Genomic DNA, 24,760 nt, shown 5'->3' with positions numbered 1-24,760 from the left:
TGGTTACGAATTTGAGTGGAATAATAGTGAAATAAAACGTTTAATTCATTATGCTTTTAATAGAATCATTTGACACACAAAAGGAATCATACATGGCTATACAACATGCATTTAAATAACCGTGGCATGATGTGCATAAAAATACAAACATTTGGTATATAAAAGTTTTAATGTCAACATGCATGAATAAATTATGTAAGCAACAATATAAAGATAACAATACTATAATAACAAATAAATGTAATACAAAAGGAATCTAAATATGAAAAGTATTTTGATAATACAAATAAATAAAATTGCAATTGTAGCAGACCCAATTAGCCCGGGCCCGCACAAATAACATGTTGGGCGTAGCCCAGTTTTTTTTTTTACAGGCCTAACAAACTAAATGGCCCAACAATTAAAAAACTAAGCAGAAACCCTAGCCTCTCTGCTTCAGCGCCGCAAGTAGTCCCCCGCCTCCAGCAGCCTCTCCAAGCACCGCACGACTCGGGGCCGACTCCTCTCCACGCACGTCATTCGCGCGCACAACACTTGCAAAGAAGCATATTCAAAGAGTCCAACAGAGAGAAAACAACAAAATAATAGATAGATGCGATCTAGTTTTTCTTTTTCGGGCTATAAAAGCCTTTGAAATCTGTAAAAAAAGAAAAAAAAGGAAATAAAAAAATACAGAGAAATACAAAAGGAAAAATATTGAAAGTACAAAGTTTTGTTTAAAGGTGATTTGCGTTTTATTTACTTAGCCTATTTTATTTTATTTTATTTTATTTTCTTTTATCAAAAACAAAGGGAAGAAATTTACCTTCAGAGCCCATCGCGTCGCATCTCCGATCGGCGAAAGCGCGGCGGAGACCAGTTGCGGCGTTTTTTTAATTTTTTTTCTTTTACTCAATTTTCAAATGATTTTAGAGGAAGGAAATTGATTTAAATAACGGATCAAAACGGCGCCGTTTTGCCAGGCCTGACCCGCGCGGTGACCCGACCCGAAGGGGAGGATCCGCGCGCTCTGACGTCAGGTGGGGAATTTTCGCATTTAGCCCCTCTCTTTTGCAGCACGTGTCAATTAAACCCTTTTTATTTGTTTTAAAATTGGGCCGCATATTTAATTTTCGTTTCAATTCGGTCCCTTTCTGCGCTGCGTTTTGGAGGTCTGGGTGAATTGCTCGATTGGTCCCCCTCTTATTGCGCGCTTTTGAATCTGCTCCCTTCTTGTTTTTATGTCCTTTTTATTTATTTATTTGTTTGTTTTTTTTTCTTTTGAAATCAGCATTTAAATTTTGCTTGTTTGCAATTCAACCTTTAATCTTGTATTTTAGATTTTTTAGCTTATTTAATTAATATTACTAGCATTTTTATTATTATTTTACTATAATATTATATACTATTATTACTATGCCTATGTACACGCACCTGTGTTTCTTATCATATTTATGTATATACTGTATATATATTTAAATGTTTTATATGCATATGCTATATTCATTATTATTATTATTTTATATCATACAGGCATTGTTTTTTATGATACATATACATACGCATGGCTTTTATAATATATATATATAGGCATTCTTTTATACAATATGCATATACCTCTATATTTTATATTTTTTTTTCTTTTATTTTCTAACTTTTACATATATAAATAAACTTTTATATTTTAGTTTCTATAAATATGTATATACATATGTTTTTTTATATTTTCTTTACGATATACTTATACATTTTTCTGTAAATATATATATATATGCATATTTCGATATTTTTATCTCCACAATTTTCATGTATACATACACATGTTTTGCCTGCATATTCTTAGAAATTATTGTAAGCTTGTCGTATATATTTTTACCTCCCTTTTTATATGTACACTTGTATTTACGTGTTAAATGCATGCTCATACATATTTTCAAGCTTACTTGTATATTGTGCTCATATATATAGTTTGTAAATATGTATTCATATATGTTTTGAATTAACTTTCGATATACCCATTTTGAAAATATATTTTGGTTTTAACCATTCATCAAAGTTTTTGATTTAAAGGTTTTTTTTTTAATAAAAGCATTTTTGGAGGTTTGGGATTTTCGAGGGGAATTGAGCCCTAACGTATTGGGTTCTGATTTTCCTTGTCAATCTTAAAAAGCCGAGAATAGTCTTTATTCAAAATGCATAAAAATCAATTTTGGGAACTTAACTTGTTGTGCCCTAACGTATTGGGTGTGGCATGTTACTTTCTCGAAATGAAGATTTTCGAATAAAATAAAAGTGATATTCAAGTTTGGGGATTATGAGGAATTGTACCCTAACGTATTGGGACTCGATTTCTTTACATGACTTGAACAATTGATTATCCTTTTGCAAATTTCATCATTCAAGCCTATTTTAGAATCTTTTTTAACTTTCGACACTAAGACATTAAATAGTCAATTTGGTACCGATTTTTGGGCGTTACGAGGGTGCTAACCCTTCCTCGTGCGTAACTGACTCCCGAACCTGTTTTCAAAATTCGCAGACCAAAATAATTTTTTAAGGTGGGCCGGTCACACCTTAATAAAGGATCGGTGGCGACTCCAGTTTTATTATTTTTTTAAAAAGGGTCGATAACTAAAATTCTTGTTTTCAAAAAAACGGTTTCGACAGCAATGATAATAGAAACAAGCCAAATTTATTTTAAAAAAATCATGAATAAATAAATAAAAATAATAATGTAATTTTGACCAAAGATTGAAAATAAATAAATAAATAACCTTGAAGAAAACATTTAATAACTGATTTTTGTTAAAAAGGACAAAAAATATAAAATACAAAAATACAAAAATAAACAATAAATAAAAATAAAAAAATAAAAATTCGGTTAAATAGGCCGAGGATCGAATCGCATCCAGATTCAAATTTTGGGGTCAAAATCGCAAAATATAAAAAAGAGCTGCAAGGGACTGGACTTGAAACGCGCTCAAAGTTCGAAGGACCTACAGAGCAATATTCCCCTAGTCTAGAAACGCAACGTTTTAAACCGAGGGGTCACACATGACTCAAGGACCGAATTGAAACAGAGGCAAAATTTGTGGCCCAATTTCAAAATAAATGAGAAAGGATCAGATTGCGCCATGCTGCGAAGCTAGAAGGACTGCATGCGCAAATATCCCCCCGCATCTGAAAACGCGCGAATCCCATGTAAGCGGGTCGGGTCATCGGGTCCAAAGGCTAAACGACGTCGTTTTAGGGCTATGGTGCCAAGCCCGTAACGACGCCGTTTAGGGAGTGTACAAAGGCTCAATTTTTTTAAAAAAATTTCATTCTCATCCTACCTAAAAAAACAAAACCAACAGACCCTCTCAACACTCTCCCCTCTCTCCTCCGGTCATAGGGTTTCGGCCATGGCCACCACCGCGGCGCCGCCGTGGCCGGTGGCTGGCGTAGCGCAAAAAGTAATTTTTCAGCCCGTTTTAAACCCCGTTTGGAGGCCGAGCGTTCTTAGCTCGAATGCCGAGAGGAATGACCCTTCACCCTGCCTTTTGATCCGATTTCAGCGACTGAGAGGCCTCCGACAACAAGGCCGAGGGGCGCCTAGGTATTTTCTTCCTTTTTCTCTTTTTTGCTTTTGATTTCCTTTAGTTATTTAAACTAGATGTGAAAAAGAAAAAAATAAAATAAGATAAAACAAATAAATAAGAGAAAATGAAGAGGAAATAGCAAAGATTCAACCTTTTAAAATTCTATTCAGCTTTTGATTTCTGATGTGGATTTTTTACAAGGAAAATCGAAGAAGAAGAAATATAAGCAGTGCTTGGGGCTTTTATAACCCGATTACAAACGCTTTAATCTCTGTTTTGTTTTTTTTATCTCTCTGCTGCGTGCTTATTGCTATTTGCAAGTGGTGTCAGAGCATGCGGATGAGGCGATAAGTGAGCCGCGGCAGTGGCCAGGGGGCGTGTGGGGAGGCTGAGCGGCGCACAGGAGCAGAGGCTTGAAGACCTAGGTGCGGCACCTAGGTTTTTTCTTGGCTGAAATGCGTTTAGTTTTTTTGTGGGCTAGGGTTTATTTTTGTTTTGGGCCATGGGCTAGATTTGGGCTTGGGTTGTAAGCCCGGTCAAATTTGGGCATTTACAGCTGCCCCTCTTTGCTTGTTGTCGTGTAGTGAGAATGAAGCAAAGACTTTCAAAATGCCAAATTTGCCGGGTCTTGTAGGATCTTGACTTCTTTGGGTGCTTCTCTTCTTCAAGTAGCCTCCTTCTAGTCCGCCGTATTTTGTTACTTCAGTCCACTTTATTGCACTTCAGAGAGATACGGCTTCAATCTACTTTACTGCAACCCCATGAGGATGAGATTTGTGGTTTTAATCCGCTCCACTGCAACTTAAAGGAGATAGGATTGGTTTCCTTCGTCTGCTCCACTACTGCTTAGGGAGATAAGACTTGATGCGATCTGCTTCACTACTGCTTAGGGAGATAAGATCTGGTTTCTTTCGTCTGCTCCATTACTGCTTATGGAGATAAGACTGGTTTCTATTGTCTGCTCCACTACTGCTTAGGGAGATAAGACTTGATGTGATCTGCTCCACTACTGCTTAGGGAGATAAGATCTGGTTGTGATCTGCTCCACTACTGCTTAGGGAGATAAGATATGGTTTCTTTCGTCTGCTCCACTACTGCTTAGGGAGATAAGACTGGTTTCTTTCGTCTGCTCCACTACTGCTTAGGGAGATAAGACTTGATGTGATCTGCTCGACTACTGCTTAGAGAGATAAGATTTGGTTTCTTTCGTCTGCTCCACTACTGCTTAGGGAGATAAGACTTAATGTGATCTGCTCCACTATTTCTTAGGGAGATAAGATCTGGTTTCTTTCGTCTGCTCCACTACTACTTAGGGAGATAAGACTTGATGTGATATGCTCCACTACTGCTTAGGGAGATAAGACTTGATGTGATCTGCTCCACTACTGCCTAGGGAGATAAGACTGGTTTCTTTCGTCTACTCTACTACTGCTTAAGGAGATAAGACTTGATGTGATCTGCTCCACTATTGCTTAGGGAGATAAGATCTGGTTTCTTTCGTCTGCTCCACTACTACTTAGGGAGATAAGACTTGATGTGATCTGCTCCACTACTTCTTAGGGAGATAAGATCTGGTTTCTTTCGTTTGCTCCACTACTGCTTAGAGAGATAAGACTTGATGTGATCTGCTCCACTACTGCTTAGGGAGATAAGATCTGGTTTCTTTCGTCTGCTCCACTACTGCTTAGGGAGATAAGACTTAATGTGATCTGCTCCACTATTGCTTAGGGAGATAAGATCTGGTTTCTTTCGTCTGCTCCACTACTACTTAGGGAGATAAGACTTGATGTGATCTGCTCCACTACTGCTTAAGGAGATAAGATCTGTAATCTTCAATCTATTCCACTGTTGCTCAGGGAGATAGAACTACTGGCTTCAATGTACTCCACTGTAGTCACAAGAAGGTAAAATCTGCCATATTTGATCTGCAATCTTTTCCACTGCCAACCAGGGAGATAGAATTATCGGTTTCACCGTACTCCACTGTAGTCACAGGGAGGTAAAATTTGCCATATTTGATCTGCTCCACTACTGCTTAGGGAGATAAGATCTGGTTTCTTTCTTCTGCTCCACTACTGCTTAGGGAGATAAGACTTGATGTGATCTGCTCCACTACTGCTTAGGGAGATAAGATCTGGTTTCTTTCGTCTACTCCACTACTGCTTAGGGAGATAAGACTTGATGTGATCTGCTCCACTACTGCTTAAGGAGATAAGATCTGTAATCTTCAATCTATTCCACTGTTGCTCAGGGAGATAGAACTACTGGCTTCAATGTACTCCACTGTAGTCACAAGGAGGTAAAATTTTCCATATTTGATCTGCAATCTTTTCCACTGCCAACCAGGGAGATAGAATTATCGGCTTCACCGTACTCCACTATAGTCACAGGGAGGTAAAATCTGCCATATTTGATCTGCCCCGCTGTCGATACAGGAGGGCAAGATCTGCTATCTTTAGTCTGCTCCACTGTTAGTACAGGAAGGCAAGACTGGCTTCTTCAATCTGCTTCGCCGTCAGTATAGGAATACAAGATCTGCTATCTTCAGCCAGCTTCACTACAACTGATGGAGGCAAGGTTTGTTTTTGATCTACTTCACTGTTAACGCAGGAATGCAAGATTTGCTATTTTTAACCAGCTCCACTGCAACCGATGGAGGTAAGGTTTTGTTTTCGATCTGCTTCGCTGTTAATACAAGAAGGCAAGATCTGCTATCTTCAACCAGCTCCACTACAACCGAGAGAGGCAAGGTTTGTGTCTTCGACCTACTTCGCTGTCAATGCAAGAAGGCAAGATCTGCTGTCTTCAACCAGCTCTGCTACACCTGAGAGAGGCAAGGTTTGTGTCTTCGACCTGCTTCACTGTCAATGTAGGAAGGCAAAATCTATTGTCTTCAACCAGCTCCACCACAACCGAGAGAGGCAAGGTTTGTGTCTTCGATCTGCTTCGCTGTTAATACAAGAAGGCAAGATCTGCTGTCTTCAACCAGCTCTGTTACACCCGAGAGAGGCAAGATTTGTTTTCGATTTGCTTCGCTGTTAATGCAGGAAGGCAAGATTTGCTATCTTTGACCAGCTCCACTGCAACTGATAGAGGCAAGGTTTTGTTTTCGATCTGCTTCGCTGTTAATGCAGGAAGGCAAGATTTGCTGTCTTTAACCAGCTCCACTGCAACTGATGGAGGCAAGGATCTGTTTCTTTGATCTGTTCTCTGGGGAACATGACCTGTAGAATTTATTTTATGAACCTATTTATGCTTAGTGTTTAGGATGACATGATCAGAATAAATCAAATGCTCCTAACTAGATGTGTATGAATGATATTTGCATGAATGTAGAATGTCATGAGAATGATCCCTTTTTAATGTTTGGGTTGTCGTTCCTCGTTGTTCGTCAAGGTTCTATCACTGATGTTTTCCCGTTCAGCAAGTATCTTTGACAGAAGATTCAAAGAAATAGTCTCAATTTAGGCTATCCTTTCTCAAATGTTTCCAACCCTTGGGTTTGGTTAGTTCTAAACAATAGTCATGTTTCAGGTCCTCGTATTATTTAGAAACTTTCAGAGTAATATGCAGAACTCCTTCTGCATGAGTATTGTCAGTCCATTAATCGTTATTTCAATGAAAAATGCTTGAAAAAGATTATCAAAATAGACAAAATGAAATTTTGTTGAGATTAAAGCTCTAAACAAACAAATCAATCAGGACAGCAAATTTTGCTGAGATACGAGATGTATAAGATGAAAAAGATTATCACAATGGATAATATAGAAATTTGTTGAGAGCAAAGCTCTAAATGAACAAATTAATCAAGATAGCAAATTTTGCTAGAATACAAAATGAGAATAAATTAATCAAGATGGCGTATTTTGTCAAAAATACAAAAATGAATAAAATGGATATAGGTGCCCTAGATATCATAGCATGAGCTTCTCTGCCTCAAACTTCTTGAGGACCCTTTTGAACTTGATATGTGTCTAGAAGTCTTAGAAGACTTTGTTGATGCCCCAAGATGTAGCATCTCTCCTTATTAATTCGAAGAGGACAAGACTACCGCATGCCCCACATTCGATCAAAATTTGAACTGCCCATTCCTGGGTTTTCAATTCAAAACCCTTTTGGTCTCAAGACGCCCTTTGCGGGTTTTCACATTGGCCTCTCATTTTTCTCTTTTCTTTTTTCTTTTTGTTTATTTTTTTCTCAAGTGAATTTTTATTTCTTGTATCAAAATTCTCAAGATTAGGCAGGTTCTTGCCATCTATCTTGGTCAATACCGATGCTCTCCTAGATAAGGCCTTCCACATAAGGTCCTTCTCGATTTGGCATCCACTTTCTTTTGAAGTCCTTTTGTATGGAAATGATCTTTTTCGATATCAGGTTCCCTTCATGGAATTCTCTGGGCAAACCTTTCTTTGGTAAGCTCGCATCATTTGTTTTGGTGTATTTGACCATGACAAATAGCTTTCGACCTTTCTCTTCAATCAAATTTTAACTGATCATATCGGGCCTGGATTCATTCAGCTTCATCCAACTTCAGCTCTGACAAGACTCGAAGGGAAAGAATATCGACTTTGATGGGTAAGACTGCCTCTATTTCATATACCAATGGGAAATGAGATGCCCCGGTAGAGGTTTTTTTGTTTTTGCTTTTTTTGTTTTTTTTTGTTTTCCTCCACTGAGTCGTTCATTTTGGGTCGACATGGTGTTAATCTTGAATAGACTGCAAACTTCTGATATCGTGCCGTCGTTCAAATTCAACGCATTGTTTGACATGAGCCTTTTGGTTTTCCATACCGACATATGATTTTTTTTAGGAATTTACTGACTGTTAGCTTTGCGATATTGGCATATGAAACAACCTCTACCCACTTGATAAAGTAATCGACGACCATAAAGATGGATTGATGACTGCCAGAAGCTTTTGGCGAGGTCGGCCCAATGACATCCATGCCCCTCATAGAGAAAGTCCATGGGAAAGTCATAACATGAAAAGATAAAGGAAGCACATAAATCTTATCTTCGTAAATTTGGCCCTTGTGGCGTTTCTTGGTATAACTGATGTAATCCCCTTCCATGGTGGACCAGCAGTACCCAAATCTCCTGATTTGCTTGGCATTGCAAAATCATTAGCATGTGTTCCTCAGACACCAGTATAGACCTCTCTCAAGATCTTCTTTTCCTTAAGGGCGTCCACACGTCTTTGTAGCTCAAGCATATCTTGATCATGTGAAAACATCTTTGAATCCTTGGAGTAACTCAATGACATCTCGCTTCGTCTCTGCGGTGATACAGGCTATGATCTTCACCTTTTTCTCTTCTCCTAAGCTCACAATTTCCAACTGATTTTTTTGTAAGGTAGGATTTGCTTTTCGACTTGCTCTACCATCCTTAATAAATCAGGAGATAAATTACAGTCTCGATTATCTTCGAAGTCTTGAGGTTCCCCTAGACACATACCTTGCTCAAAAGGAGATTCTGAGTCAATAGTAGTGTCGCTCATATCATTGATATTTAGAGACCTATTCTAGGGACGAAGGAAGGCTCAAAGAGTTAATGAATCGAAGGATAATTATCTGTACGGTATGAGTATGAATGAACTGGAAAGAACAAAAGAATATTTGCCAAAACAAACAAAAATGCATTTCGGTGAAATAAAGAATAGTGGACATGTGCCTTTTCACAAAAGGATTTTCTATTGCTCCCAGGCTTAGAACAATAAGAGCGTTCCAAATATTACTCTGAAATGGTCCTAAAAATTACAAGAATCTCCTCTACAGTTCAGTCGTTTAGAACGCCTCTAAGGATGTAGAAACAAATCCCTGATAGGTTCTTTTTTAGCTCCTTCTTCAAAGCCACAAACATCTTTACCTTCCAAACTATCGATATATTCAAAGAATTCCAATTCTTTATCATCTATCTGGGTCTGTACTAGAGTTCTGAACTCAATGCACTTTTTAGATTTTAAGAAATTTATTGTATGAAATGAGATGTAATGTTAATGAATGGAGAAGATGCATGCAATAAAATGTAATGCAAATATATGAATGCAAAAAGAGACGTTGATTTTGGTTCAATTCCATTAGAACAACTTTACTAGAAAACAGATCTCTTTACATAAAGCAGATATATATACGACTTTGCCCTCATAGGCAGAGACATTCGACCTCTTCTTCATTCGAGCGTCAAGATAAATCTCACGAACTCTTCAAGAGGAACATCTCTTCTATCTCCTTTTTACTTGATCCGGGCCGTGACTCGTTGCTCACTCAACCTCGTGATGCTCGTTGGCTTATCTTTTAAGAAAGTTCAGCGGCTCTCGAATAATCCTTGTCATCTTGAATTCTCGAGCAACAGAGCAATGGTCGTATAGGCCTCCATTAAACTATTATCCTTCTCTTATCACGTTTTCTTGGACCATATTCGGACAACCGTATTATTATCCACTTTATCAAGAAACCCATTTCCTTATGACAAGCTCTCTATTTAACAACTGAACGTGAATCAACACCTCTTTTTTTATGATGAAAATGCAATGCAATCATAACCAAAACAAAAGAAAACAGGTTAGTACAAAGCAAAAGCAAGCAAGAATAAATAGAACACCTATTTGGGTGACCACTAGGGGTTTGAAGTGGTTCTATCTAGGGTAGGCTCTTAGGTTCACTACATGTGATTCGACTCTAAAGCGAAGGTACCCGAACCAGCAGATTCCTCGATCCTCGCCCATTATAGGCTCATACGGACCGAGTTCGGTTCAGGGGAATACATTTACCTATGGTTGCACGGAGATGAAAATCTCACAAAGATATAGGTACGGATGTATCCCGAAAGTGATCCGCTATCCTGCACGGAGGTGAAGACCTCACGAAGGAAATAGCTTCTCACTCCCACTTAAAAGGTATGACCAACGGTCATGCAATGCAATGCATAAATATATCAAGACTTAAACCAACACAACAGCTATAAAAGCACAATGATGAAGATCGTAATAAAGACAAATCAAATGCAATGAACGGATCGTAAATTTAAATTAAATTCTCGATTTTCGACAAAAAGACAAAAAGTAATCAACACGTGGCTTGACTCACAAATTTCTTCCCCAGTGGAGTCGCCAAGCTGTTGACACCATTTTTTTGATAAAACGGGGTCGATTTGGATAAAAACAAAAATGGGAGTCGCCACCAATCTTTTTTTTGATGAGGTGTGATCGGATCACCTCGTAAAATGGTTGTTTTTAATAAACGATTTGATTTTATTAAAACAACGAGTTTGGTCTACGAAATCCAAAAAAAATGGGTTCGGGAGTCGGTTACGCACGAGGAAGGATTAGCACCCTCGATACGTCCAAAATTGGTACCTTAGTTGATTATTTAATGTCTTTATGTCGAAAATTAAAAACTCGAAAAGAATTTAAAAATACGATCCTTCTTTATATTGCGTTATTTTAAAAAATTTACTTGGATAAATCAAAATGAAAAATGTCTTCTTATCTCGAATTAACAAGATGTCACATCCAGTAAGTTAGGACACGGCACCTCGTATTTTTTTGAGAGTAAGCTTGCCTTTTGTTTTTATTAGAACCTCATTCATTTTAATTTTTAAAAGGATATTCAGTTATTTAGAATCAACGCGAGAAAAATCGAAACTGGGAAGTTAGGGCACGATTTCTCGAATTTTCTAAATCAGAATATTACCTTTATTTTGAAATTTTATGCGTTTGGGGATTTAAAAGGATATTTTGCTCTTTAGGTTTAACGAGAAAATTGAGACCCAATAAGTTAGGGTACAACTTCTCAAATTTCTAAAATGCGAAACATTGCCTTATTTTGAAATTGGTTACGAATTTGAGTGGAATAATAGTGAAATAAAACGTTTAATTCATTATGCTTTTAATAGAATCATTTGACACACAAAAGGAATCATACATGGCTATACAACATGCATTTAAATAACCGTGGCATGATGTGCATAAAAATACAAACATTTGGTATATAAAAGTTTTAATGTCAACATGCATGAATAAATTATGTAAGCAACAATATAAACATAACAATACTATAATAACAAATAAATGTAATACAAAGGAATCTAAATATGAAAAGTATTTTGATAATACAAATAAATAAAATTGCAATGATAATAGAAATAAAATAAACAAGCCAAAATTTTTTAAAAAAATCATGAATAAATAAATAAATAATAATAATGTAATTTTGACCAAAGATTGAAAATAAATAAATAAATAACCTTGAAGAAAACATTCAATAACTGATTTTTGTTAAAAAGGACACAAAATATAAAATACAAAAATACAAAAATAAACAATAAATAAAAATAAAAAATAAAAATTCGGTTAAATAGGCCGAGGATCGAATCGCATCCAGATTCAAATTTTGGGGTCAAAATCGCAAAATATAAAAAAGAGCTGCAAGGGACTGGACTTGAAACGCGCTCAAAGTTCGAAGGACCTACAGAGCAATATTCCCCTAGTCTAGAAACGCAACGTTTTAAACCGAGGGGTCACATATAACTCAAGGACCGAATTGAAACAGAGGCAAAATTTGCGGCCCAATTTCAAAATAAATGAGAAAGGATCAGAGTGCGCCATGCTGCGAAGCTAGAAGGACTGCATGCGCAAATATCCCCTCGCATCAGAAAACGCGCGGATCCCATGTAGGCGGGTCGAGTCATCGGGTCCAAAGGCTAAACGACGTCGTTTTAGGGCTATGGTGCCAAGCCCTAAACGACGCCGTTTAGGGAGTGTACAAAGGCTCAATTTTTTTAAAAAACTTTTCATTCTAATCCCACCTAAAAAAACAAAACCAGCAGACCCTCTCAACACTCTCCCCTCTCTCCTCCGGTCATAAGGTTTCGGCCATGGCCACCACCGCGGCGCCTCCGTGGCCAGTGGCCGGCGTAGCGTAAAAAGCAATTTTTCAGCCCGTTTCAAACCCCGTTTAGAGGCCTAGCGTTCTTAGCTCGAATGCCGAGAGAAAAGACCCTTCACCCCGCCTTTTGATCCGATTTCAGCGACGGAGAGGCCTCCGACAACACGGCCGAGGGGCGCCTAGGTATTTTCTTCCTTTTTCTCTTTTTTGCTTTTGATTTCCTTTAGTTATTTAAACTAGATGTGCAAAAGAAAAAAATAAAATAAGATAAAACAAATAAATAAGAGAAAATGAAGAGGAAATAGCAAAGATTCAACCTTTTAAAATTCTATTCAGCTTTTGATTTCTGATGTGGATTTTTTACAAGGAAAATCGAAGAAGAAGAAATATAAGCAGTGCTTGGGGCTTTTATAACCCGATTACAAACGTTTTAATCTCTGTTTTGTTTTTTTTATCTCTCTGTTGCGTGCTTATTGCTCTTTGCAGGTGGTGTCAGAGCATGCGGATGAGGCGATAGGCGAGCCGCGGCAGTGGCCAGGGGGCGTGCGGGGAGGCTGAGCGGCGCACAGGAGCAGAGGCTTGAAGACCTAGGTGCGGCGCACCTAGGTTTTTTCTTGGCTGAAATGCGTTTAGTTTTTTTGTGGGCTAGGGTTTATTTTTGTTTTGGGCCATGGGCTAGATTTGGGCTTGGGTTGTAAGGTCGGTCAAATTTGGGCATTTACACATGTCTCAAAAAGAGGCGAAGCTAGAAACGTTTATATGGGTTAAGATTAAGTTCTATCTTTATATGAGTTAAAATGTAATTTTATAATTATATTAACTTATATTATTATAATTTTTAGAAGGATTAAATCAAAACTTCATCATTTTTTTAGACTAAACTATAATTTTACAATGTATTAACTTATAATTTTATAAATCTTGAAGGGATTAAAAAAATTTGTTCCATTTTAGGAGGCCAAGACCTTACCTTTCTATTTTTCCCTTTATCTCAAGTTTGAGTCTTGTTGGACAAAATTTTACCCTTTTTTAAGTAAGTGAAACTAAGATTGAAAATTCCTAACCTTTAAGCCTTTTGACTTAAGGGGAAAAGGGGAAAAAGGGTTTGTGTTTATTAATTCATTTTTATTTATATACATTTTCCCTAATTAATTCAAGTTAGAATCTTAATTTGATGTATGTGTAACACCCCTAATTCGTATCCATCGCCAGAACCGGGTTACAGAGCATTACCAGAATTTACAGATCAAACATATAGAAATTTCAAATCATATAATATTTAGATTAGAAACCAATCAATTCATACATACTGTCCCTTATTTGAGCCCTTGAGGCCCAAAATACGTGTTAGAAACAAATCGAGACTAATTCGGAAACTCAAAATTTTTTTCGGAATACCTTAAAATTTTTTTTCAAAGCTGCAGGGTTCACACGGCCGTGTGACTCACAAGGCCACGAGACACACCCGTGTCTTAGGTCGTGTGGGCATTCAAAATAGGGACACACGACCGTGTCCTAGCCCATGTCTGTACTTGTGTAACTTTCTGACTTGGGTCACACGGCCAATCCACACGTCCGTGTGTCAAGCCGTGTACCCATTAGAAATGACCTCACACTCTCGTGTGCTAGCTGTGTGTCTCACATGGCTGAGTCACACGCCCATGTACCTGGCCGTGTGGACTCAGAATGTACCTTAAACAACAAGTTTACCATTCCTTGCAAGCTTGGACGCTAAGTAATTCAAAAATCATTTGTTTAACCAGTTCAAAACACAATCAAACACATTCAAATAATGTCGAAACAATCATCCTAGGTGCCTAACCAATGTACCCTCATTGGTACCACATTTATATCAACAAAACATATCATCAAATCATTATTCAAGTCCAAATTATAAACATACCTAATTTAATCCATTTTGCCTAGTTTATGAATACTTAAACATCAATTTAACATGCCATAATAAAGCTTCAAAAACAAACACATATTTATATGTATAAAACCAATCAATATTAAACTTATAATCTCATTTACATTCAATTCACAAAATAACTATTTTTAAGACACCCTAGGTACATGCCGACACAAAAGATAGATATCACCACATTTAAGTCCGGGAGCGTTGTTGGATGCTGAACCGACGATCAAAATTGAAGTATCTAATCTACACACGGAAAACAAAATCGTACGCTGAGTAAAACTCAGTGGTATTTCTATAATCTGAATATTTAAAGATAAGATAATATAATATGCATATTTTAATTATAAGCACATTTGAATATTTAAGACCACATTTATTCATACAATGACATTAGCCATTCAATATTCAATTCATAAATACATCATTTCATACTATTCTCAAATCTCATCACTTGCTATATAATAGCTTTTCACAATTTAATATATATATATAATTTAAACAATAATATTATTCAATCCATATCCAATTCATGAGTGCATAACTCATGTATCTCATTTTCATGTTACAAATTATTATCCCATTTTCAATTCACAAACAATATCATCCAATATCAATCATAGTACCATTTTATTTAATTACCCCTATTAACACGACTCGGACTCGGACAAATACACGAATCTAACCAACACACCAGTTTGGCACCGAGTGCCTCATCGGATAATCCTAATCCGAAGTAATATGTGCCCAGCGCTATATAAATTTGACACCCAATGTCTCATCGGTTAAACCGAAGTAAATTGACACCCAGTGCCTCATCGACTCAAAGTCAAAGAAATCCCTAAACTCTTCCCATCCTATGACATGCCATTTATATCCGACTCAGCCCAATACAATTAATAGGGTTCCAATTCACTTTCCAAATATAACCAATATCCAATTATCATATTTGCACATTATCACATTTACACATATATATTCATAATATATATCAATTCAATCCAATTTAATCAACTTTAATTCAATTCAATATTAAAGTACCAAATATATTTTTCATATAATCCCATATACACATGAAATCAATTCAATAGTCAAAGTGCCAAATACTCACCTCAACCACTTACCATATACATTAAATCAAAATACAACAATTAACAACTAGGTTCAGATTATAGAAATACAAACCAGAAATTCCAAGCTATTCGAAGTCGACTTTATCTTTTCCCCTTTTAGTCGAGGATTTCGGTACAACGTTATTATAGAAATACAAACCAGGAATTCCAAGCTATTCGACGTCGACTTTATCTTTTCCCTTTTTAGTCAAGGATTCCGGTACGATTTTAGCTACGGAATTAAAACAATTAAGATTTATCAATATAACACAATTCAATTTCATATTGAATATTTCAATTATGACTCAATATTTGCCTAAATTTCAATTTAGTCCCTAAACTGAGACTAATTTTTATTCTTCGCAATTATTCTTATATTTTTACACAAATTTCACTTTAAACTAAATTTAACTCTCTATTTTCACTTAAACCCATAAATTTCAATTTTTTACAATTTAATCCCTTTTACTCAAAATTTACAATTTATTCTATAATTTAATTCTTTTTCATTTCTAGCTTAAAAATCTATCAATTTAATCTCTAAAGCCTTGCGTCTGTTTCTTTCTTCTTTTCTTTCTTTTTCTTTCTCAATTTTGATTTTTGCTTTTATCTTTCTTTATTTCATTTACTTATTTGTTTTATTATATTACTTTATTATTATATTATATATATTTACTTAAATATTAAGTAAAACATATTATAATATATATTTTAACTTTAATTTATTAATAATATATATAATAATTTTACACCTTAGCGGCCTCACTAAAGAAACAATGACATAATTGCTTCTTTAGTCCCTTTAATTTTTCTTTAATTTATAATTCAACTTTCACCTTTTATGCAATTTAGTCCTTAAACATAATTACTCTTAATTCATGCATATTTACTTAACCGAAATCTAATTAACTACACAACTAACTTAGTAAATTTTTATTAAAAATATTTACGAGTCCGATTTACGGGAACAGAGTCTCAGGAATGCACTTTTTTTCAATTTGGTCCTTTTCAATTAATTAACTATCGAAACGTTAAAATTTTTCAACGAAACTTTAATACCACCTTAATGACACTCCATAAATATTTGTAAAAATATTTATGGCTTGGTTTATAAAAACAAGGTCCCGATACCTCATTTTCTAAAACCACTTGAACTTAAAAAATCACTTATCTAACATAAATTATCAAATTAAAAACTTTTTTTTAAATCATATTTGACTCTTAAATATTAAATAATAATATTTACGAACTTACTCGTCGGATTTGGTGGCCTTGAAACCACTGAAAAACGAACTGTTACCGTATGAATAGGAACGAAAATAGTGTAGAGTGAAACGAATTTTAGATGGTTCAAACCTTAATTTAATTTTTACACCTCTCGCATTGATCCATCTCGAATATTTAAAAAAAATTTAACACTTAAACTCAATCCTAAAACTCTAACTTGACTTGTCTCTAAATATTACACATTTTTTTATATATTATATTTATCTTTATAAGATTAAATAAAATATATAATAAATACATAAAAAAATACATATAGTTTTAAAAAATGCAATTCAATCCTATAAGAAATAATTAAAAAATTAAAAAAGATATTTTTGGTAAATTTTTGTGATAGATGGTGTTGATTTGATCTAAACTTACCCTGAATTTCAAAATTTTAATTGAAAACTCGATTCATCTCGGAACTGGATATTTTAATTGCAAATCAATCTCTTTAATCTTAAAATTGAAGTCAAATCAAAATTCGATGGATTCAAAGATTTGAGCATCTTAATTTGACAAATTTTTAAAAAAAAAACGAGAAAAGAAAAATCAATGAGTTATTACATGAAATAACATCAATTAAATAATAATAATAAACCATAAATTAATTCAAATCCTTAGCAGTACCCCCACAGTTTAATATAATCTTTATCTCTATCCAAACAGTCCCTAATCAACCCTCATTCATTTTTGCTTTTTAATTTTTTGATAATGAGTAATGAGAAAGACGTAACTTGGTTTTAAGGAGGAAAGGCTCGACTTCACACGTCTCTCTATTTGTCTCATCTATATTTCCCAACTTTCCCTTTCAATAATTAGTATTTCAAATTCCTAGCCATTCAAAATAAAATTATTTATTGTTGATTGAGTCTCAGGTTGATTGGTATGGGCATTATTTCCAATGCAAAAGGTTGATTGGTATGGGCATTATTTCTAATGCAAAAAGACGTGGATTCGAGTACAATAAAGCGTATTATCCTCATATTTATGGGGTGGGGAGGAGCTATAGATAACTCTAGACATTGTGTCAAAAAGAACCGGATATGATCAAAACCTATAATGAAATTGTTTAAAAAAAATATAATGAGATTGGGGAGAAGGAAAGTGTAAATCTCGATTTAGGCATTCATGATTTTTCAAGTTGTTTCATGAAATTCAAGCAAAAAAAAGATATAGGAGAAAGAGAATGTCATTTTGATTGCCTTTGATTAAAGCTTCACGCGGTGCCACAATACAACGATGAGATTTGAATTAAGAATATTATGAATATCAAACCTTCAATTTTACTATTTCAACCATAACATCATTTGTTTTTTATATGAGCATTGTATAAATCGTTACATAAAATTTTTTCCACCTATATAGTGGGTGTACTATATTCTTGCGAAACATAAAAAGTTTCAGTTGTCACCAACTACACTTATTATACACCCCGATAGAGGTGAATCTAAGGGGTAGGCAACGGCCTTGACACCCCAAAATGGAAAATTAACATTTCAATCTCCTCATAAATAATAAATTTATAAATTAATATATGGTAAATTTGCACTTTGAACCTAAAAATGGAAAATAATAATAATTTTACTCCTTTAAAAAATATAAAATTATAAATTAATAGATTATAAAACTATATCTTGACAACTTAAAAATTTATAATTCAATTTCGACCCCTCCTGAAATAATGGTTGGATTTTCCCTTGCACCCCAACGGATTTTTACAACTTAACAATGATGCCGCTCTTAAGTGTTCATTAGATTAGGGTAGATCCACGATTTAGGCTAAAATTAAAATTATATAACAAATATATTTAAAAAAATTAAGGAGACATATGATGCTCTAATTAAATTGGTAAAATAAAATTGTTGAAATCACAATGTCTTTAGTTTAAATCTTATTATTATGCATATTATTCTAATTGTTTATATAAAATATATGAAACGATAAAATTACCTTTAAAATAATATAATTTACTTTGTAAATTGATGATTTTGTTGTCATTATTGATTAACTCGTGCACAAACTTAATCAGGGGCTTAATAGATAGTAGGTTTTCTTATGAGTCGGGCTATCCACTCAAACTTGAAGGCCCACTTGAAATTTGGAAAGGTCTAGACAAAAATATTAGGCCCGAAAAAGGGCTTGGGTAAAATACATAGACCTGTTAAAATATGTGTTCGACTTGGGCTTGAATAATTAAGGCTCGAGCCTGGTCCGATCCATTTCTATGTTTATAATATAATATATTAAATTGTTTATATATTTTTTACGACACATAAAAGTAAATCTATAATAATATATAATACTATAATATAAATATTTAAAAAAATATTAAAATGACAATCTATACAATTTTAATAAATGAAAAAATATTAAATTATTAAATATTAAATTTAAAATAATATAATTTTTTTTAAAAATAAAATGAGTTTGGATTTTCTATTTACAAAACACATATTTCAGGCCGAGCCGGGCTTGGACAAGCATAAAGTATATTAATATCATACTTAAGCCTAGCCTAAACCTGACCAAACTTGACCCATGAAGACTACTAATAGATAGTATATATAATATAACTTAGGGTGTGTTTGATAAACGGTTAGAAATGAAATGAAAATTTTCAACATTTAATTTTTTAGTTGTGCTTGATGACCATATTAAATTTTTACTTAAAATAAAATTTTCAACATGAAATTATTGAACATGATAAGTAAGTAGATAGCTACTTATTACTTAATGTGAAAAATGTTAAATTGATTTTATTTTTCAAAATTTTATTTTTAAAATAAATTATTTCTTCATTTTATTAAAATATTGAAATATTCAAAATTTATCTTTAACTTTTATCCAAAACTATTCAAAATAAAATAAATAATACAATATGAATAAGAATAAAATTATGAAATAATAAATTTTTAAAAATTAATATTTACTATTATCAAACAAAATAATTATATTCAACGCTTAATTTTTACTAGTATATCAAACGATTTTATAATATAAATTCAATGCTTATAAAATTTTAGTTTATCAGAGACACTCTTACTTTGTAAAGTAATGGTATTTTAGTCTTTATCTAACTGGGTTAATGTCTAATTGACTCGTGACACCAACAATAACTTACTATATAATATAGATATTATAGATTAAGAAATTATTTTTTTAATTTTAAAAATATTTTTTATAATTATAATTAAATAAATATATATTTTATAAGTATTTCGTAATAGGTTTTCTTTTTTAGTATATAAAGGTTAGTATTTGGGATTCTAGGAGTGTAATTTTTTTTATTCCACAAGCAACCTTAAAAATTTATCATGTGTCTCTTTTTTTAAATATTTTATTATACCCCTATAGGACACTTGTTAACCGTTAACCCTGTTTGTGAAGCAATATACTAAATATTATTCCTATATATTTATTTATATATAGGTTCACTTTGGTACCTATTTTTTTATTCACTTTGGCACTTGAATTTGACAATTAAATCTATTTTGATCCCTAATATAAAAGTTTGATGATGTGATACTATGATATTGATCCACACCATCACTTGAAATTTTAAATTTTTTTATAAATTTTCGGGTGATGATGTGGTATAATCTCTGGTTCAATATTTTAATAATCGAATTGGTGGTTAAATAGGTTAGGCCATTGGTTCCTGATTCAAGCAGTTCAATCGATTCGACTACTAAACCAGTAATAATTAAATAAATATTTAAAAATTCATAAAAATCTAAAAAAAACAAAACAAAAAAGTTATCAAACCGGTTTAATTTTTGATTTTTATCCCAATTTTAGATTTTTGCCAATTTCTAGCAGTTTCAGAGTTATCATTTCAACTCCTTTATTCGAACCGTTATATCAATCAATTATTGGTTGTCCAGTTCAGTTTTGTTCACACTAGTCACATCATCAAAACTTGATGGAATTCAAGTTCAAAATAAAAATAGATCTAATTGTCTAGTTCAAGACCCAAAATAGATCTAAAAAAATACGCTTATCAAAGTGGACCTAATTACTAAGTTCAAGGGCCAAAAGTTATATTATCCGTTTTTAAAACTATAAATATATATTATTAAAATTATTCTAAAAGGCTAAAAAAGACAATGATGAACATTGTTCATGGCCCGGGCTACTCGGCCAGGATCGAAGGTCCGCCCTAAATTTGAGAGGGTTTGGGCAAAAAAATTAGGCTCGTTTAAAATATGGGCTGAGCTCGGGGCTTAAACATTCAAGGCCCGAGCACGGCCTGAGCCAACCCGTTTTAAGTTTGTAATACTTTATATTATGTAATTTAGAACACATTAAAAAAATAAACTTATACTAAATATATAATACTACTTTAATGTACACATTAAAATAATGTTAAGATGACTATATAAAAAATTTCAATAAATAAAAATTGTATAAAATTATTAAATATTAAAATAATATAATATAAATATTTTTAATTTAAAAAATAATGTAGATAGGCCTAAAATGAACTTAAGTTAATATTTTACAAATATGGACAGATTTAAGCAAAATTTTAGATCCAGATTTTGGACCGAAGCGGACTTAGACAAACATAAAAAAATATTAATATAATGTTTAGACATCACATGATACATGTAGACGTGAGAACAGAAATTCAAGGGCAATAAAGAGCGTTAGTTATTCTCTTCCATTAACTCTCCATTTTTGCCGCCTACTTTTCTCATTTAAAACCCGTTTCCCTTCCCTTTTCTCTTCCACTCTTTCTTTTTCTTTCCTTCCAAACAGACACTCTCAACTTTCTTTTGTTCTTCATTTTCCTTTCAATCATGTCTTGCTTCATTAGCAAATACGCCGGTAATTTTTTCCCTTTAATTCTCGTCGTTAAATGTATATGTTCATATATAATCTTAACAATCTCTTTCGATTGATCTTGTTTATTTGATGTTAGATCGATAATTTGATGACAAAGCTTGTTAATAACTGTTTGATTAAGTTAATTGAGCAATGAATTTATAATTTAGCTTTATGCACTAATCACATCACTGATTTTTAGATTTGATTTAGTTTCGTTAATCTATGAAATAATCACATCATTGAAACTAGATCAATCTGAGTTGGAGGTTTTTACAGACGGGAAACCTTCTTTAATTACTGTTTAATTAGATTAATTTAGTAATGAATTTATAATTTAGCTTCATGGCCTATTCACATCACTGATTTTTAGATCTGATTTAGTTTCATTAATCTATGCAATGATCACATCACTGAAACTAGATCAATCTGAGTTGAAGGTTTTTACTAACGAGAAACCTTCTTTAATTACTGTTTAATTAACTTAATTTAGGAAAGAATTTAGAATTTAAATCAATTGATACATGCAGGAGTTAGGTAATAAGTGGAGTAATAGGTCACTATGTTTTGATTTATAGTTCCTTTCGGATCTTTGTTTTTGTTATTATAATTTTATATATGATGTTGCAGATGAGCTAGCTAAAAACGCTGCCTATATCGGCACACCTGGGAAGGGAATCCTTGCGGCTGATGAATCCACCGGCACAATAGGCAAGCGTCTTGCAAGCATTAATGTAGAAAACGTTGAAGAAAACAGGCGAGCTCTTCGTGAGCTCCTCTTCACTGCTCCCGGTGCTCTCCAGTTCATCAGTGGTGTTATATTCTTCGAGGAAACACTCTACCAAAAAACTGCTTCTGGTATTATTATCCTTATTAAATTAAGAACGTATCGCAACTTGCTCTATTGAATCGTAATACATAATTCGAAATTGTCAAAATGGATATCAATTCGTTTACTTTGTGATGTTTTGGCATTCTTTTGTGACGTTTTGTGCTTGAATTTAAAGAGAACAATTTTGATTTATGTTCACAACATAGCCGAACGAGTTCCGTCATGACAATATGGATTTTAAATGGATTATAGTTGGTTTCTAAGAATTGGTTCTTGATTGCAGGCAAGCTTTTTGTTGATGTGTTGAAAGAATCTGGTGTCCTCCCTGGCATCAAGGTTGACACCGGCACCGTTGTGCTTAATGGAACCAATGACGAGACTTTCACCCAGGGTCTTGATGGCCTTGCCCAGCGTTGCCAAAAGTACTACGAAGCTGGTGCTCGGTTTGCCAAATGGCGTGCTGTACTTAAGATCGGCACTATTGAACCAACCGAGCTTGCAATCCAAGAAAACGCCAATGGCTTAGCCATGTATTCCGCCATCTGCCAACAATGTGGCTTAGTCCCCATTGTCGAACCCGAAATCCTTGTTGATGGACCACACGACATTAACAAGTGTGCTGCGGTAACCGAGCGTGTCCTCGCAGCTTGCTACAAAGCTCTAAACGACCACCATGTGATGCTCGAAGGTACATTGTTAAAACCCAACATGGTGACACCCGGTTCCGATTCCCCAAAAGTTGCACCCGAGGTTATTGCCGAGCACACGGTTCGTGCCTTACAACGAACCATCCCACCTGCAGTCCCTGCAGTAGTGTTCTTATCTGGTGGACAAAGTGAAGAAGAGGCTACCATTAACCTCAATGCCATGAACAAGCTCAAGACCAAGAAACCATGGTCACTGTCATTCTCATTTGGACGAGCTCTTCAACAGAGCACTCTCAAGGCCTGGGGTGGGAAAGCGGAGAATCTGGGGAAGGCCCAAGAGGCTTTCCTCGTTAGGTGCAAGGCTAACTCCGAGGCAACTCTTGGTACCTATAAAGGTGATGCAAAGCTTGGTGAAGGTGCTGCTGAGAGCCTTCACGTTAAGGACTATAAATACTGAGAATTTGGGCCTGTGGTCTAATGTGTCATGTTTTGAAGACTAATTTTTGGCATTTATTTCTTTTTGGGGGTGGGGGGTTTTCTGTCGTTTCCCATCGAATTTTGGGGTGAAATTAAACAAATCTGCATATAGGAGCATTTGTGCTATTTAAGTGTGGACTCTTAATTTTGTTAAATATATACCTATACTAAATTTTGCTCTATCTTTAACAAATATTCTTTTAAGCGATTGGTTAAGTTAATATCACGAGTCAATTCAATATCAATTAAGTCAAAAAAATATTAAAAACCTAAATTTTAAAACAATTAATGAATATTACTGCATAATATTTGTCTTTTTATATTTTTTTTATAAAATTTATATAAAAAAGCAATTTTAAAATTTAAACTTAGAATAAATCTAAAAAGAAACTCAATAATAATAATACTAGAAGACAACAAATTCTCTAAATTTGTAATTTTACCATTTTAATTAAAGCTTAATTATTATTTTATGTGAACTTTTACATAATTTTTTTTAAGTCAAATGTGCCGTAATCTAATAATTAGATATGGATTTGGGAGTTTAAGGATAATATAAGAAATGAATAAAATTGAATAAAATTTATAAAAAAAAAGTAATTTAAAAAAATATTAAATTTAGAATGCATTCACTAAATTTCTTCCTTTAAAGATGATGTATGAAGCACATACAGCTTTGGTTGCCACAGTTTTAATAACCTTATAAAACAAACTTATAACAACAAAAAAAGTTGGATTATGACTTTCACACCTCATAAAAAATTAAGAAGTACTTCTACTATAATTTATCAAAATTTAGTTTTTTTTTTATTTTTTTTATTTTATGAAAATTAAGAACTCAATGCAATTTGAGAATACCCTTTAAATTGTTTATACGAGAATCAAAAGTTTAACAAATTTATATAAAAAAATTAACAAAAATCAATATTTGAGCAATTTTTATGCAATGAATCAACAAAAATCAATTATTTAAGTTCATTTGTTTAATAAGAATTGGGTTAACTTTTTAATTTGATAAAAGATGATGACCAAATTTTGAAAAATAAAATAAAAAGATGAAATTCATAATTAAACAAAAAAAAACATGGTACATGAAGTGTTGCATCATGGGCTGGGTTCAATGTCTTGTTAATATTATGATGCTATGCTTAAAAGTCCTTTGTTAAGTCAAGTTGTGCTTACCTATATTAATTTATTATCCTTTTTCTCCTTCATTTTATAATTATCGAGTT

At 33.7% G+C, this 24,760-nt stretch overlaps 1 protein-coding gene across 1 annotated transcript; it reads left to right on the top strand.

Moving 5' to 3' along the window:
- The first annotated feature begins 21,416 nt into the window (after nucleotides 1-21,416).
- LOC107928128 (fructose-bisphosphate aldolase 6, cytosolic) lies at nucleotides 21,417-23,710 on the top strand. The gene is made up of 3 exons (XM_016859314.2): nucleotides 21,417-21,575; nucleotides 22,203-22,430; nucleotides 22,688-23,710. Exons 1-3 carry the CDS (start codon nucleotides 21,548-21,550, stop codon nucleotides 23,506-23,508), a joined length of 1,077 nt encoding a protein of 358 aa, XP_016714803.2. The 5' UTR covers nucleotides 21,417-21,547; the 3' UTR covers nucleotides 23,509-23,710.
- Nucleotides 23,711-24,760: the final 1,050 nt, after the last annotated feature.

This window comes from Gossypium hirsutum, chromosome D01, assembly GCF_007990345.1.
Source record: "Gossypium hirsutum isolate 1008001.06 chromosome D01, Gossypium_hirsutum_v2.1, whole genome shotgun sequence".
Lineage (NCBI taxonomy): Eukaryota > Viridiplantae > Streptophyta > Magnoliopsida > Malvales > Malvaceae > Gossypium > Gossypium hirsutum.
Note: the sequence above shows the minus strand (reverse complement) of the source record. Positions and strands in the feature narration are given on the sequence as shown.

Coding starts and splice junctions, on each gene's coding strand:
- LOC107928128 (XM_016859314.2), top strand. CDS start 21,548: ATGTCTTGCTTCATTAGCAAATACGCCG. Junction 21,576..22,202: donor CTTCATTAGCAAATACGCCG/GTAATTTTTTCC, acceptor ATGATGTTGCAG/ATGAGCTAGCTAAAAACGCT. Junction 22,431..22,687: donor CTACCAAAAAACTGCTTCTG/GTATTATTATCC, acceptor TCTTGATTGCAG/GCAAGCTTTTTGTTGATGTG.